Source organism: Rhinolophus sinicus, linkage group LG09 (assembly GCF_036562045.2).
Source record: "Rhinolophus sinicus isolate RSC01 linkage group LG09, ASM3656204v1, whole genome shotgun sequence".
NCBI classification, from domain to species: Eukaryota; Metazoa; Chordata; class Mammalia; order Chiroptera; family Rhinolophidae; genus Rhinolophus; species Rhinolophus sinicus.
Genome location: NC_133758.1, coordinates 102245134 through 102262163, shown reverse-complemented (window position 1 = coordinate 102262163; position 17030 = coordinate 102245134). Strand labels below are relative to the sequence as shown.

At 42.1% G+C, this 17030-nt stretch overlaps 1 protein-coding gene across 7 annotated transcripts in view; it reads right to left on the bottom strand.

Annotated features, from left to right (window-relative positions):
* The window catches only part of SNX10 (sorting nexin 10), a 66023-nt gene that overhangs the window by 12674 nt on the left and 36319 nt on the right, over positions 1 to 17030 (bottom strand). For 4 of the 7 annotated variants that reach the window (XM_074340902.1, XM_074340896.1, XM_074340895.1 and 1 more), the window contains exons 2-3: positions 13234 to 13281; positions 185 to 271 (exon numbers count right to left, since the gene is read on the bottom strand). In XM_074340902.1, coding sequence (XP_074197003.1) covers positions 185 to 271; positions 13234 to 13257 — 111 coding nt within the window. In that variant the 5' untranslated portion in view covers positions 13258 to 13281. Of the gene's footprint in view, positions 1 to 184; positions 272 to 3943; positions 4190 to 10208; positions 10269 to 13233; positions 13282 to 17030 lie in introns of those variants that run through there. The other 3 variants (XM_074340901.1, XM_074340897.1, XM_074340900.1) reach the window with 3 other exon arrangements.

The following is a 17030-nucleotide window of genomic DNA, read 5'->3' as shown; positions in this document are numbered from 1 at the left end:
TAAGTAATTTTTCTACTTTAGGAACCATCTTACTACTTCAAGATACAAGTACGAGTTGTAATCATTAAAATTCAATTCTTTGAATTAGGAAAACTTTACAAATTTCAACTCTATCACAGTATCCCATCAAACATATGCTACTAAAAATTACTATGATTTCTGTAACTATTGACTGCATACTTACATGAATACATATCTCATAGTCGATATAAGAATGCCAAAAGTCCTCCTTCTGAATCCTGGGATCTCGAACCCAGACACTTACAAATTCCTGTAAGGGCATTATAAACAAAGAAATATGTCTCAGAATTACAAGTATGGCTGGAGAAAACTGAGAGAAATGATTATACTAGAACAAAACTGAAATGAGTTGTAACCAACGTGCTTGTGATCCCTTAAAAAACAAGAAGTTAATGAATCAGGCACCGTAGGAAGTCCAAAAAAAACAAAAAACCACTTTTGCCACAAATGGAATTTTAAAACTAATGCAAAACCAAGCTGGGTTTTGGAGGGTTTCAACAGGTTATGTGAAAATAATAACAAAGTATACTCTAAAACAGATTTTTAATTTTCAATCATAAGAAAAATACATTCGTATTTTTCCCGAATTTTAAAAGTGGTCATTTCTTTCTTTCTTCACCTCTCTAAATTAAAACTACAGGCTCTGCCTGATAAATCACTTCCTAGAACACAAATAAGAAAGAGTGGCAAAGGTCAGGTGAAAAGCAAGCAATGAAAGTTGAAAAGGACCTCGTGTATGTATGCACCCGTGTCATGAGATAAGCTTAGTTTAAACATATGATAACGTGTACAATAAAGTATCATATAAAGTAAAATAATATATTTTAAAATATAATTTATTCACTTGGTGATTACAAATTTGCTAATTGAATTTACTTTTAAATACTTTAACTTTTTGTTTAAAAAAGGGGGGGCTTCAAGGCTGAAATTTTAGCAATTCCTTACTGTCTTACTTTGGCACATCTGACAGGCAGGCTGTAAATACTCTACACAGAGCAGAAGCAAGACTGGGGCGTTTTCTGGACAGAGCACGTCCATTCTATTATGTAGATAACAAAATGTGAATTTTCAGTGCAGAGGACTTAAAGAAAGGAGGAAAAATAGTCCACATTCCCTGAAAATAGCTTCTGCCACTTACCAACTTCACTTTCTATGACAACATATGCTTTGTTCTTGTATTGGAGACCACCCCCCCACTCCCATGCTTGCCCTCAGTAGACAGGTGTTATGAGTTACTGTCCCAAGAAAGGCTTACATTTAAAAGAAATATTTTCATTATGTACTCTGAAAGTCAGTTAGAAGACAGAGACACAATAAAAACAAAATAATAATACAGCAAAGTTCTAAATATTTTAGCTATTATGTCTCAAAAGCACTTTCTAAATTATAAGAGGTCTAGTGCGACTGCATCAGAGATAAAGTAGATCCTGCCCAGAGATGGAAACTGAAACAAAACCCGGCACCCACACCTCAGTCTCGTGTGTGTGAGTGAGAGAGAGAGAGACACTCATTTTCCTGGAGTCTTTTCCACACACCCACAGTTCTTAGAAGGAATGAATCAATCATCAATGAATCAGTGAACAGGACAAATAGGTTAGAAATAGGAGAGAAAAACAGAGTCCAGAGGAGACCACATTTATCCCTCCAAATACTCCACACATTCGTGGCTGCATTCTGACTTTCATGGGCCCTGGGTACTTCTGCTTTCATAGGCCCTGTCCTGTACAAAAATAAATAAATAAATAAATAAATAAATATATATATATATATATATATATATATATATATATATATATATGAATATATAACTACTATATCTTAAAACTTTTTCTTGGCCCCAAAAGCTTATTGTAGTTTTCTGATTTTAAAAAAATATATATATTTCCATGGGCCCATAAACGCAGTGTGCGCCCTGGGCATTGTGCCTAATGGAGAGGTCGACTCAGCATCCAATCCCAGCAAGGTGGAAAGTTGCCAACAACCGACAAGGTTATTCTGCCGCACTTTGAGCCAGAAGGCTCCCAGTCATCATGTCACATGTAAGCCACGCTCCCTCACAGGGGAGTGGCAGTTCCACTTTCCCACTGGAGAGACAGAAGTTCTTCAACATACCAAACGAGAAAAGGAAATATTTCCAACAGCTCAATATTCCAGATTAACAGAAGACATGCACCTGTTGCTGAAATAGTGAGCCTTTACACAGATTAAACAAAAATGAAAAGACAAGAAAACACATTTGTCAACCTGCTACAAACACAGGATTTTTAAAAAGTGTTTCTGAACTAAAACTATAAAATCCACAGTTACTATAGCATCACATACCCCATGACCATTCAACATATTATTAATCAACGATGATAATAATGAAAAATAGTTCTGGGAAAAAATAACAAAGAAAAACAAGCCATGTTTTCCCCCAATGTGTTTGCTACTGCCCAATTGTTAACATATAAGCTTTGAATAACATGTCTCTTTTCATGGAAAGAATACTCACATTAAGGTCATAAAACTAGGGGAAAATTCTGGCTCACCCACTTCTTAAATTAAGAATTTATTCACTGAACCTCTATTTCCACATCTGGAAAACGGGAATAATGCCTGTCCAATCTATCTCAACTATTTATTAGGAAGATCAAATTATAAAAGACTGGTGAAAACACTGGGAAGTATTTTATTAAGTGCTACATGAATGTATTTTTTTTAGAAAGGGAAATGCTTATGTACCCAAAGCACTGAGGTCTTCTCGCAGACATGGCAATAAGCAATTAAAAAAAGTTAAACCAACTGTATATCTTTTTTTAAAGTACAAATCTTTGATTTACGAACCAGGTAGCAAACACTCTAACACTAATTTTTCAGCGAAAGGCAGAGGGACATAAAAAATCTCACAGTATTTGCTCAGAGCAAGCCCATCCTAATATTTGGAAAAGGAATGGACAGCTGAATGACAAATTTGTAAAGAATGTCTTCGTGGCAATGGGTTGGCATTTTCAGACTCTACCCTTATTATTACTGATTAAGTCTAATCTTTAATCTTCTTAGGGAAGGGTATGCTGAATACACTAAAACCATCCTGGGGGTAAAATGTCTTCTAAGAGCACAGCATTGCTCACCACACTGATTAGAAAGCACCCAGTTTCCCATTTAAAAAAAAAAAAAATACAACAATGCATTTTAAATGCACACTCAAAATTAACTATGGTGCTAAGACTCCAAATATTTTTTTTTTTTCAATCCTGAAAATCTTTAACTTGGTTGGAGTGCAAAAGCTCACTAATTCTTTTGTGGAGGGTGAACTTTCTTCCTTCTCATTCTCGTAACTGCTGCTGTGGCCCTGAGACCCATCCCAGGTTGCTACTCTTCACACCCTGTTGCAAGTCCAAGGTGACCTCACCCTAATATATGGTCTCAGGCGCCCAGCATGAGCTGATGATTCCCTTTCCAGCCCAGCCCAGGGCTCTCTGCATGTATCCAGCCTCCTGCCTACACGGCTCCACTTGGAAGTCCCACGTGCCCACACCCTTCCCACACCATCCTGCTCCCATTTCATCCTCAACATCCAAAGCCAGAAACCCAGTCACCCCAGACTTCTGCGACGCACCTCCCAAATCCACACTGACCAAGTCCTCCAGACTCACCCTCCTCTGAACTCACACTCTGTTCCCTCTGGTTCAAAGGCCGCTTGCACTTCATGCAAGAGCTGCGAGCAACCAATGCATCCCCTACACTAAGACAAGAATGGCTCCAAAGCACACAGCTGATGGTATCATTTTCCTGCTGAAAATCCTTCAAAACCTGCCCGGTAACCTTCGAGATCAAGTTCAAACTCCTTAGCTAGCACAACAGGTCCTTTCACGATTTTCACTCCCCTTACCTCCAAAGGCTACGCGTAGGTCCCCACACACAACACGTCATCTCATACCTCCATGCCTTCGAATGAGCTGATCTCTGCCCGTACTGCTGTCCCCACCCCACTGTCAGCTTTTGTCTTCATCATCGTCGTCGTCTTTATTTTCTGCTAACTCCAATTCACGTTTCTAAATGCATCTCAGTCTCTGGAAAACCTTCTGGAATGCCTCTGGACATCCTCAGCTTCATGCAGGCTGGTTTCCAAGTCTGACCGTCCTCTGAGCCGCTGGTGCCTCTGGGCAGACCTTGGGTACCGGCCCCACTCACCACACATTACCGTACTGTAATTCCCTGTAGGTCTCCTTTATCAGATGCCAAGCAACTTGAGCGTAACTTAGGCTGCCTTGTACAACTTGAGTGCCTGGCACATTCAAGGCATTCTATTAATATTGCTTGATGAATAAATGAATGCCTGAAGAAATGAATGAATAAATTGGCTTCAGGAAAGAAACGAGATCAAACTTCAGCTGAAAGAGAAACCTCATCCACTTGGGTTCTGGGACTCCATGAATTAATAATGATAAGTTATTTAGCAGCTAGTCTAAAGTTTATCTTAATTTAACAAACCCCTTCCTCTAAGGGTGTGCCAATTAACAGCACACGGCTACAAGCTCAATGTTTAAGATCTATGAGAACAAACTGTTCGCAAGCACCCTAAGGAACTCCAGAAGCACCTATTTACATAGAAATAATTGAAAATCATTCTGATAGCTTCAATAACTTGGGTCCCCAGAGACTTGTACCTCACAACAATTTGTTTGCCTCATTGGAGTTAAAATATATGCTTGAAAGTAATAAAAGTACACTTATTTTAAAATATTCTATAGTTCAGACAGGCCTCCCCTCCCCCACCCCGCAATTACTAGGAATTAGTGACGTTTCACCAGACTTCCAGCTACAAATAGTACACCCAGGAACCAGCGCTCACCTACAGTCTCCTAATTAGACACATCCCTCACAATGGTGCCCCCCATCCTTCAAAGGAATGTTGACAGCCTGTCAGCCACAGAGGACAGCTCCGAGTTCCATACGTAGAACCATATGGATTTCCTATGAAAATTGCCTCGGCGGCAGCAGTTACTCAATTTAATAACCTTATTAAACACTTTAATGACTTCTTGGGCCTAATGACTGTATCTAGTATGACGGAAGAAGCCGGGCAGAGTAGAATTAAAAATTTAATCTAACGGATCCCTACAGTTCTCCATGTGAAAGCAGGCTTCTGAAGAGAGGCTGCAAGACTCCTTGCAAATCTTCTTCCTGTGTTCTCTTACAATAATCTCTCTTTGATTTCAATATATTGTTCCCCCCACCCACCCACCCACCACCGGTTCAACCTCGATTGGCTTATCCCTCTACCTTGTCTTTTTTTTCCCTTAGCCCAGCTACAAGATGAAGTTAACAATAAAAATAACTGCATTGGACAAGGCACTGACACATGCCACGTACTGCGGTAAGTGTTTTGCACACGTTTTCTTCTCATCTTTACAACAATCCTCAGAGGTCAGTAATACTACCATTCCATTTTACAGGTAAGAAAAATAAGGCTTCTACAGCTTAAGCAACTGGCCTGAAGTCCAATGGCTAATAGGATGAGCTAGGTTTCAAACTCAGTCTGCCCTGCTCCAAAGCTTGTGCTCTCAAACATGTTTTATCTAGTGGTTCTTTTAGGTCATTTCCAATTTCACTGTAAGTCCATATTTTTGAGGGGAAAAAATACCATCTTTGCTACTAGCTAAAATATCAGTTGAAAAAGCATGTTCTTCTGAAGCTCTGTCCTGAAAGGCTTTGTATTTTATTTTTCTACATCTAGCACCAAGCATAGTATTAGCACATAGTAAGTGCTCATGAAATATTTGAAAATTCATTTGATTACCAAGAAGCTTCAAAAACAAAAAATGCACAGGTTCTGTACGCTAAAAATTATAAGATGCTGTTGAAAGAAACCCAAGAAGCATATACATTTTGTCTATGCCTATAGAACATAATGTCTATACTGTGTTCATATATTGGAAGACTCAACATAGTAAAGAGACAAATTCTCCCCAAACTGATCTACAGGCTTAATGTAAGTCCTATAAAAAGCTCAGTAAGAGTTTTTTGAAGACATAGATGAGTTTATTGTAAAGTTTACATGCAAAGGGAAAGACCCTGGAATAGTCCAAACAATTTTGACGAAGAATAAAGTGGGAAGAATCCCTCTCACTGATGATAAGGCTTACTATATAATCACAGTAAGCAAAAGAGTGTGGTATTAGTGGAGGCACAGAGATCAATGGAACAGAACAGAAAACCCAGAATGAGACCTATACACAAATGCCCAACTGATTATTGACAAAGGTGTGAAAACAATTCAGTGGAGGATGGACAGCCTTTTCAACAAGTGTTCTGGATCAATTGGACATCCAAGGCCAAAAGAAGAACCCCAACCTATACCTTGCACCTTATACAAAAATTCACTCAAAATGGATCAGACTTACATGTAAACATAAAATTTTTAAATCACATTAGGAGAAAATCTTTGGGACCTAGTACTAGACGAAGAGTTCTTGGACTTGATACCAAAAGGACAATCCACGTAAGAAAGAAGTGATACACTGGACCTCACCAAAACTATAACCCTTTGCTTTGCAAAAGAACCTGTGAAGAAGTTGAAAAGACGAATTACAGACTGGAAAAAAATATTTGCAAATCACACATCCCTCAGAGGACTTGTATCTAGAATGTACAAAGAACTGCCACAAGTCAATAGTTTTAAAAGCAAAGAATGCAATTAGAAAGTAGGCAAAACACACAAAGTGGCATTTCACCAAGGAGGACAGACAGATAGCAAACAAGCACACGAAAATATGTTCAACATCGTTAGCCATTAGGGAAGTGCAAATTAACACCACAGTGGTATATCACTGCAGCTATCAGCTGCTAGTGGTATTACCATTATTCTTTAGCCCTTTTGATAGGTATATTTTTTAAAAATTTCCACTGTAGTCTAGCTTTAATCTTTATAGTACAATAAACATGAACTATGTGCTAATCATAAAAATATTTACTCAGATTACAAAAAGAGAAGTAGACAAAAGCTAATAAAGCAGACTCTAGGTGTTAGTATTCATTTTTCATAGCCTTGATGAGAATTTTCTATCACAAAAATGAAAACTTGTTTCCTTTTGTGCTCACTTTCTCAGGACTTTTTTTCCTCTTCCAAAGTAGTGCTTTACATGTTTATGTAAACTGGAGATTCATTCATTCATTCATTCATTCATTCAATTAAAATGTACTGAGCACCAACTCTGTGGCACCATTCTACACAGCTAATTCTTACACAATTTAACCAATGTCTTATTCACCAGGCTTCCATTCAGGACTCCCACACAACAATCTCAAAACTAAAATTTCACCTGTTTTACATACTACATTCTTTACAAATAACAAGTTTGAAAGGCAGAAGGAATGTATCAAGTAACTCTCCCTTATTTCCCAATAATAGTTATGACAACCTATAAAGGCTGTTACTTGCCCCTTTATAGCTTCGGGTGTATTTAATGCCGTGAGCTGACAGGTTTGAATGTTTTTTAAGAAAGTTTTTATTACTTCAGGATAAACAACTGCCGCTGAGACTCAGCTAGATCTGCGTTTTACATGACTTATAATAGTTCATAATGTTGCAAGTTTCTTTACACAAGTAGGGTCCGAAATTAAGAGGCTACCTTTCTGTATCACATAATACATTAGGAAAAGTGCAATGGAAAAACTCATCTTTTGCAACAAGAAATAACTGCTAGCCCGTGTTAAACTGCACCACAAGGACATAATCAGCAAAATCCCGAATGTGAAATCCTCTACCGGACAAAAGATGCAGCTTCTTCAACAAATACATTGCAAAGGGGGGAAAGGTAGAATAAGAGAAAGCAACATATTGAGATGCAATGTGTGGTTCTCATTTGGATCATGATTAGAACAACCAAATATATAAATTTTTTTCAACATAATCAGGGAAACTTGAACACTGGCTGAATATTTGATGGTATGAAGGAATAATGGTAATTATGTTCATAATGTTAATTATTTAAGGTGTGGTTTGTTTCCAGGAAGGGTCAACCGCTAGAAATGCATCTGAAATATTTACAGATGAAAGTAGACAATGTCTAGAATTGGTTTCAGAATACTTCACTGTGTGGTGGCAGGAGGAAATGGGTGGGGGTGGGGATATAGCTTGGTCACGCATTAATGTTTTAATTGTTGAAACCTTAGGTACATAAGGGTTCATTAAATTATTCTCTCTACTTTGTGTATGTTTAAAATTTCATAATGAAAAGCTAAAACCAGAAAAAGTAAAAGAAAAGCAGGGAGGAAAGGAGGAAAAGAGGAAGGAAGGTCATCCCAAGCAGATGGCTTTATAAAAAGGGACAAATGTAGCACTTGAAAGTGAAAGTAAATCAGAAAAGTGACTCTAAAAATGTTAACCATTTGTTTAACATGTATTGACACCAGTAACATAATGTTATCCTAATACTTATCTACCTTTAAAAAATAAGCTTTTTTCACTATAAAAATAAAACATATATGTGCTTAAAAATAGATGTATAGTATAAATATAGATATATAGATATAAAAATTTAAATATAGATGAGTATACCAAGAAAATGAAGTTGCCCTCCTACTGGGCTCCCAGTTTTTTGTCCACCTAGTCAGCACTTTTATATATATTTTATATTATATATAATTGGCATATATATAATTTTTAACACAAACGGGAGTATATTCTATAAATACTGTTTTATACCTGCTTTATTCACTCCATAATGTTTTAGAAATCTTTATATTGCAGCAGATACAATTTAATGTTATTGTTTTCAAACAGTTTATTTTAGAACAGTTTTGGCTACACAGAAAAACTATGAAAATAGTAGAGAATTCCCATATATCCCGCACCCAGTTTCCCCTATTATTATATCACATCAAATAGGCAGGAAGGAAAAGAAGAAGGAAGAATGACAAATTTAGTTCTCTGGAGTGGGAGAGTATTTGTCTTGTCTTGTCACTTCCCTTCAAAATCCCAGCATCACAGGACAGCAGGTGGATGCCCTGCTTACGGGATATTCTTTAATGATATTCATTGGTTCCAGTCTGGTTAGTTTCCAATCAGTTTCCCAATAATCAAAACCATGCTTTCCGAGAGCAGCCCAAAATATTAGCATCAGTCAGCATAAGCACACCTCGAACGTGTAAATGTTAAGCTTAGAGCCAGCACATCCAAACCAGCAGCACATCTCCCACCGCCCATCTCTCCCTGGGGGGCCTTGTCCCCTCTCTCAGTGGCAGGGTCCTCATGGTGTCTGGAGCTCTCCCAGGCCCCCTTGGGTCTACTCCACTCAGGGTATCCCTGCCATGGAGCTGATGGATTCATTGTCACTAAAGTGTCAATAATTGATAGGTGCCATTATATCCAGTATGAGGATTAACATTTTGAAGGAGAAAAAACCCTTATCCTAAAGATCTGAGTCTCTAAGAGTAGAATTCGGCCATTGCGCTGCAGGAGAGTAGGGGAGACACACACACACAAGAGGGGGTTTCAACCCACCCTACCCGTCACGCCACACAGGTAGGACCCTCCCATTGACACTGAGAGCGCCCTGGCCAGAAGAACAAACCCACTGCCTTGTTGGGGCTAGAATGTCGGACTCTATGAAACAGACCATCCTGCCTGACAGGAGGAAACGGCTCATTCACACGTCACGGAAGACAAGCTCAACGTGGCTGGAAGAAACAACGTCTTCAGTAATGCAGAAAAATCAAACTGCTTGTTCTGGGCATGAGAATACACAAAGAACAAAAATGCCTGACTCCACAAAAGACACTGTCGGAAACGTGTTTCCTGTCACAGCCACCTGCCTTTTCATTAGGGTTCTGGGTTCTGTCTCATTAAACAGAAGGGTTGATTCAGTTGGGTCCATCTAATTATTCTTATTAAAATATGTAACCATAATATTTTAATTGTAAATTAAAGTTGCATGCATGAATGAATCTGAATTCATTTTAATTTTACAATGGCCCACTGCCAAGGCCATTTTTATAGGGAAGATCCATCAGCTCGGATACTGCTCTCCTGGGAATTCAAACCAATGTGCAAATGGAACATGTTTAACTAACAAGGGAGAGTCGCACTCCCTGTTCTCCTCTCTCCGGATTTATTAGAGTAACAAAGCTATTTTAAGAAGATAGACTGCATTTGATTGTCACCCTCCCCCCCCAAATCTTTGAATAAAAAACAAATTTACCCAACTTCGAGGCTGGCACTACCAGTGAAGGTGGAACTGAGATGTCCCTCCCGGGCCATTTGAATCTTGAACAAAGAATAGTAAATAGGTCTCAATCCAGGTGCCACCCTCAGGATTAATTAGTAATATCGGTTGTGGGTGCCGTATGCTTACACACACACTGTCACCTTGGTCTAGAATCTAGAACAATCGGTGACATTGCATGCAGCCTTTCCATGTGCAATTAGGTGGGACCCGCATTATTTTCCACTAAACAACAACCAGCCACCAGGATATTTAAAGGCTCAGCCAAACCCTCCTCCACTTCTAACTGGCATTGAGGACCGGGTGCTGCTGGGGTAGGTGGTGAGATAAAAACACCTTTTATAATTGAGGTTTTAGGAAAGCTTTGAATTCTAAGATGCGGCCTGATAGGTAAGGAGGAGTTAGCCAGTCAATGTGGTGGGAAGGCTGGGGAAAGAGAGATTATTCCAGGCAGTGGGGAAAACATCTGTGAAAACCCAGGGGCCCAGATTGCACAGCATTCAAGAATCGGAAATAAGCTCCCAAATGAGGAGTGAAAAGGATGCTGGGATGGGGGAGGGGCAGGAGATGAGCCTGAAGAAGGAAGCAGGGTCATATCTTAAAGGATCTTAGAAACCACATCTAGGAGTTTCACTTTGTTCTAAGAGCAATCCGGCTTTGTTAGGAGCCCGGGGATCGTTCTGGCCTCATGTAGGAAATGGACTGATACATGATGAACAACAGTATATTACTATACATCCAAAATCTAGTCTTGCTATTTCTCGCTGAAAGGCTGACGTAAACTTGTGAACATTATATCTCTTTCTCCCTACAGCATTTTTTTCCTTTTTCACTGAAGGACTTTCCAGTTTAAAATTCCTTAATGTTATAATATTATTACATAACTTTATAATAAAGGACTTTTGCAAGATCAATAAAATGCTTTCTTTATGTCATTTGTTAAAATTGGGGTCTAGTTTTTATTAATTGAAATGAGTTTATAATAAAAATCAAGTGATTAAACCAAGCAAAAAAAAAAAAATCCTCTAATTAGAAAAAAGTCTTTGTGGTGTGGCTTTCATTGGTACTTTCTTCCCCCCAAGAGAACAACTTTTAAAATGTGCCTTTGGAACAGGAGAATGGCATGACCCCACTCCCATGGCACAGCCTGCCCAGTGGTCGGGCCCATGCAGGTGTGTAGTGAAGAATTTACCTCAGGGAGGTCTGGCCTCTGCCCTCGGCTCCCGGGACATGCTCTCTAGACCCGACAGGAGTCTCTCTGTTTGCCTGGCTTTGGCCACAAAGGAAGGTGACTCCACGGGAGTCTAACCATGTGAATATGGTGGGGACTTAGGGCCACACTGTATCAGTTGTAACTTCTGGAGGAACTGGAGACTGAAGGTGTTAGCTCGACCCCAAGAGGAGTAGAGACTAAAGGTCAGCCACACAGTAAAAACTGAGCCCCAATAAAAACTCTGGACACCAAGGCTCAGGTGAGAACCCTGTGTGCACGGTCACACATCAATGCCGAGAAGGTGACTCCACGGGAGAGGACACGCAGAGGCTCCGCATGTGGACCCCTCCCCAACTTTGCCCTATGAGTCTCTTCCTTGGACTGTTTCTAATTGGTATCCTTTCCCTGTAAAAAACTGTAACCGTGAGGATAATAGCTCTCAGTGAGCTCCGTCTTTCCTGTGAATTATCAAAATCTAGGACGGTTCTGGGAATGCTGGAACTTGTCATTGGTGTCAGAGTGAGGGCAGTCATACAGGGACTTGCAGTTTGGCCATCTTCACAGACAAGGTACTTCCTGAAGCTAGCAGCTTGGTCCCAGTATTGTTTAGCAAAGGGACAGAGAAAAAGTATATCTGGTCTTGGTATTGTGTGGTTACCTTGTGGGGAGGGCGGGTAGCTAACTGGAAAAGGGACACAAGTGCCTTCTGGGTGCTAAAAACATCTATATACACACCTTAATCCAAGTGGTGGTTATACAGTATACATAAGAGAAAACCCACTGAGCTGTACACATAAGATCAGGGCATTTTATACATTTTACTGTCTCCAATATATTATACCCAATTCTAAAAAGTATAAAAAACAAACAAACGAAAACACCGTCTTTGAAAATGGGGGAGCCCAGCCTGTAATTAAAGGGTAGAAGTGGGCTGGATTACTGAGGAGGACCTGACCCCAAAGTCAGGGCTAAAAGAAAGGCTATGAAATCTAGCAAAGAAGTTTCTGGAAGGATTCTCTGAAATAGATTGTTTACTGCTTTAAACTTGGACAGGCCATGTGGCCATGTGGCTATGTGTGTGCACGGACGTGCACGCTCCCTAAAAAGTCCCGAGTGCCTCTTGTTCAGCTTCAGTAGGCTCACCTAGTGACGATATGTGTGGTACAACGGGAGGCGGGGTAGGACCAATGCATACTTCTGAGGGACAGCCACTCAGCCAGGAGTTGGCATGGTGATGGCCTATCCTCCCAGTCAGACAGAAGTTCAGGAAGCTGGGACGGGAGGTCTGAGATGCCACGTTGGATTTGGAAGGGACAGCCTTCCCTAATTGTGTGACACCAAGCCAAGAGATCCAAGAGGCGACAAGCTGGGCAAAACTGAAACTAATGGCAGACAGTTTCCCTGGGTCGGTACCAGAACTGGGGGAATTCAGGACTGAGGAAACCAAGAAAGCCAGCCAGAGGGAGACTGTCTAAAGCGAAGGGTGGGAGGCAGCGTCTGGGAGAATTCTGAGTCATGGAAAAAGATGCTTTTATTAGCCGTGGGTGGGAGTGAGCTGAAAGACAGCTCAGACACTGGAATCAAAGAACGAGGGCCACGGACGCACCCCTGCTGGGGAGTGAGGCAGTGGGTGCAGGGGGGTGGGTGTTTTGTTCACGCATGAGCCCTCCTCTACGATGCCATCCAGTATCTGGGCTCCACCACAGACTTATGGTTAGTGAATAAAGAACTAACCTGCAGTGAGTCAAAACGCAGAGACTATTTGTTTTTGGATTTGTGATAACATACCTCTTTCTGTTGTTCTGGAAACATCTTATTTTTCAGGACACGATCAATCTGAAAAATAAGATACCAACACTCAGTGATGTGGAAACTCCATCCTGGAGCACATGAGCCTCTCATGACCTCCCCACCCCCCAAATCCCCCCGGAGGGAGCCTGCCCACCTGCAGTCTCTGGAAGGGAACCCTCCGTGACTCCCTCCCTCCTGTCCCCTGCTGACCAGACCAAGGTGAGCATCGGGCCACACTGAGGATGGGGAGTTTGGGACATGGCAGGTCCAAGGCAGGTGGATGATGGCAGGCCCTCCAAGTGGAAGGCCATGCAGAGTCCGGCTGGAGCTGCAGCCTTGGTGAATGAATCAGAGGAGGCTGGAGATGTGGGGGGGCAGCGGGGCCCTGAGGGGCAGCGGGGGATGCTGGCCGGCACAGAGGGAGAGAAAGGAAAAGACGCCCACAGAGACCTACCACTGAGAACAGCCCTGCCAGCTTTATCAGCAGCCCAACCTTTCAAGAAACAGGTCATTCTTGCGATGTTTAAACTACTCCAGAATTCAGGTAAGAGATGCTGTGGCCCCAAAGGAACCTGCCTTCTGACCTTCCGGTCAGTGCAGTCAGCCAAGCAGCTGATTCCTGCACGTCCTGGGGTTGCCGACCGTTCTTTAAACCCCCATTTATTACAAAAGCTCGTTGAAGTAACATCTGCTCCCTGCCCAATTAAAATAAAAATTAAATCCCCTGACTATACACACGCATATGTATTCCTACCACTGAAAGGTAGCTATGGCTGCGTGGTCACTATTTTCCATTACTTTGATAATATTAAGTCTGACCACATTTTCCAGATAATTATTATCATCCTCAAATATTTCCTGAGTCTCTACTAACATCCTTGGAAGTGGAAGGAATATGTGGCAGCAAGAACACTAGCTCTGGCCTCCCGTCCCACATGGTGTCGGGAGGCGATAACCCACAGCGGACAGAGGAGAGGAGCTCCTGCAGGAGGCGAGAGAAGCACCCACGCGCAGCAGGTGGGCTTCCAAGGGGAAGGAAGTTCCCTTCACCCGGAGTGCGCAGGAGGACCCACGGAGAAGGCAGGGGAGAACGGGGCAACCTCAGTGTTCACAAAAAGAAGAGGAACAGGTACGGCAATGGCATGCACAGAGGATGGAAGAAAGCACGATGGGCCGTCCAGAGACGGTGACCAGTCAGCTCAGCTGAGGGAAAGGGCTCCTGGAGGGTGGTGTGGGTTGAACTGTTGCACCCGAAAGTCTTGAGCCTGTGAATGGGATCTTATTTCAAAAAGGGGTCTTTGCAGGTAGGAGGGCCCTAAATCCAACGATGAGTGTCCTTCTAAGGAACGGAGGAGGAGGAGACACCCACCCACCACACACAGAGAGGTCGTGTGAAGATGGAGGCAGAGACTGGAATGACGCAGCCACAAGCCAAGGACCCCTGGAGCCACCAGAAGCTGGAAGAGGCAGGAGGGACACCCCACCCCCCCCAGAGCCTCCAGAGGGCGCCCAGTCCTGCTGACACCTTGATCTCAGACCTCAAACTCATGACAGAATAAATTTCAGTTGTTTAAAGCCACCAAGTTTGTAGCAAGTTCTTATGGCAGCCATAGGCAATTAATACAGAGGTTTGTGGGGATTAGACTGGAAAGATCAGCTGGGGTTGTAATTGAGGAGTGAGGAATTCATTCATTCAAAATATTTGTGGAGCTCCTACTATGTGCCATGTGCCGGACAAGAAGTGGGACATACAGTGGCGTGCAGAGCCGACTCAGAGCTGACGAGATGACTACATAATTCTAACGTGGAAATGATAGGAAAGGAAAGGAAAGGACACCCTGAGGGACTGAATGGGGTGGGCGGGAGGGCGGGGAGTGTTGGCCAGGAAGGCTTTACTGAGAAAGTGGCACTTAAGCTAAGGCCTAGTGTGATTTCGCCAGGAATGCAGAGGGAGAAAGACACTCTAAGCAGAGGGTCTGGCATGAGCAAAGGGGCAGAGGCTGGCAGGAGGTGCAGCTCAAGATTTCGAATTATTGACGGGATTCCTGAATCAAATGAAAGTCAGGCTGGGGTTGCCTCCACCTCAGGATCTGGCCGTGTTCCCTGCACACACCACGCTACTCTGCACAGCTGAACCTCTGCCCGGGTGGGTCCTCTACCCTCATGCCTCATGCCTCGCACATTTCCTGCACACTCCCACTCCTCTTCCACAATTCTGCTCAGAAATCAGTTCCTTTCTTTCCCCTCCTTACGCAGCGGCGGCACAGGCAGTCCTGTTAACAGCGCCTCAGTTGCATCACAATATTTGCATACTCTGTCTCCCCCACTGACTGAATGTCTCCATCAGAGCATATCTGTGTTTCCTTGTGTAATTAAACTTCACAACCACCTGCTGAGCGAGACTGGAATGTCCTCACTGCACACAACTTAAGAAAACAGAAGTGAAAGGATTAAGTTGCCCAAGGTCATATAGCGAGAGAGCTCAAGTCCAGTTTCAACTCAAGCCAGTCTGCTTGTCAACCCTGTCCCCTCTCTTGCCCAACGCTGCCTCCTGACTGTGTGATATGAACCAATAATTCAAAGTTTGGGTCTTAATTCTCCCCAAAGGGCTTGGGGTTTTCCCAGCGAGGCAGGACTCTGCAATTCCGATAGGGTGTTGGCCACCCTGACATGCTACAGGCCAAGCCAAATTGTGAAAGAAGGAAACTGAAAAGTTTAAACCAAAACATCACAGAGAACGACATGGTCAACCTTTAATATCTTAAATCTGGATAGTGGGACGTGACGGGTGGTTGAAATGGGAAAGACTTCCATTTTTTATACCACGTATATCCATATTGTTTGAATTTTTCCAGTTAACACAAATTATTTGCATACTTTTTGAAGTAACAATTATTTAAAATAAATTAAACATCATAATTCTACCAGGAGAAATAGTGACTAACAAATTATGGGAGATTTTTATTTCATGTAAGTTGAAAAGCAGATTCAAATGTATGACAAGATGCTGCCTTTATAACACAACATAAAATGCTGTTTGGTACTGGACCTTGCCATGGCATTTACTGACGGGAAGAAGGAAACGAAACATAGCACAACAGTGTGGTTTGAGGTAAAAGGTCAGCTGTCCATAATTTGACAAACCAAAGTTGCTAATCAGAAATCGCCCCCTGAACAAAACTATACCCACCTGGTGGGTTGTAAAGTTTTAGATTCGTTTAGATTTTCAAATTTCCCAGCCTAGCCCACGTGTCTGGGAGAGTTCTTGCCTCACTGATAGGTTTTTATGCCAACAAGTATGGAAATCTGCCCCCAGGTGACCATCAACAAAGCTGTCCTTGGAGCATTTTATGTCCCCACCCCCACTGGGGAACCACAGCACACCCTGCCATCCTCTCTCCCTCCCATTCACCTTCCTCCCAAGAATTATTAAATCTCACAACCATTCCAAATGACAGGGATGACTTGTCAAACGTGTAGTTCAAGTTAGAGTTGAGTGTCCACAGATGACAGGTGTATGCGTTGTCTCAGCGCTGGAAAACATGGCACGCATGCCTTCACAGCCCTGAGAGTATGATTTGCCAAACCCAGAAACTTGAAGAGAAAGCTGCCTCCATTTTCCGCTTTGGAATATTTTTTTTCTACAACATACAAAATGTTATAACCTAACAACAAAGTTAGAATTCTGTAGAGCAGGGGTTGGCAAATTTTTCTATAAAGGGCCCGGTGGCAGATATTGGAGGCTCTGCATGTCACACAGTGTCTGTTGCAATTCTTCAAGTCTGTAATTTGTA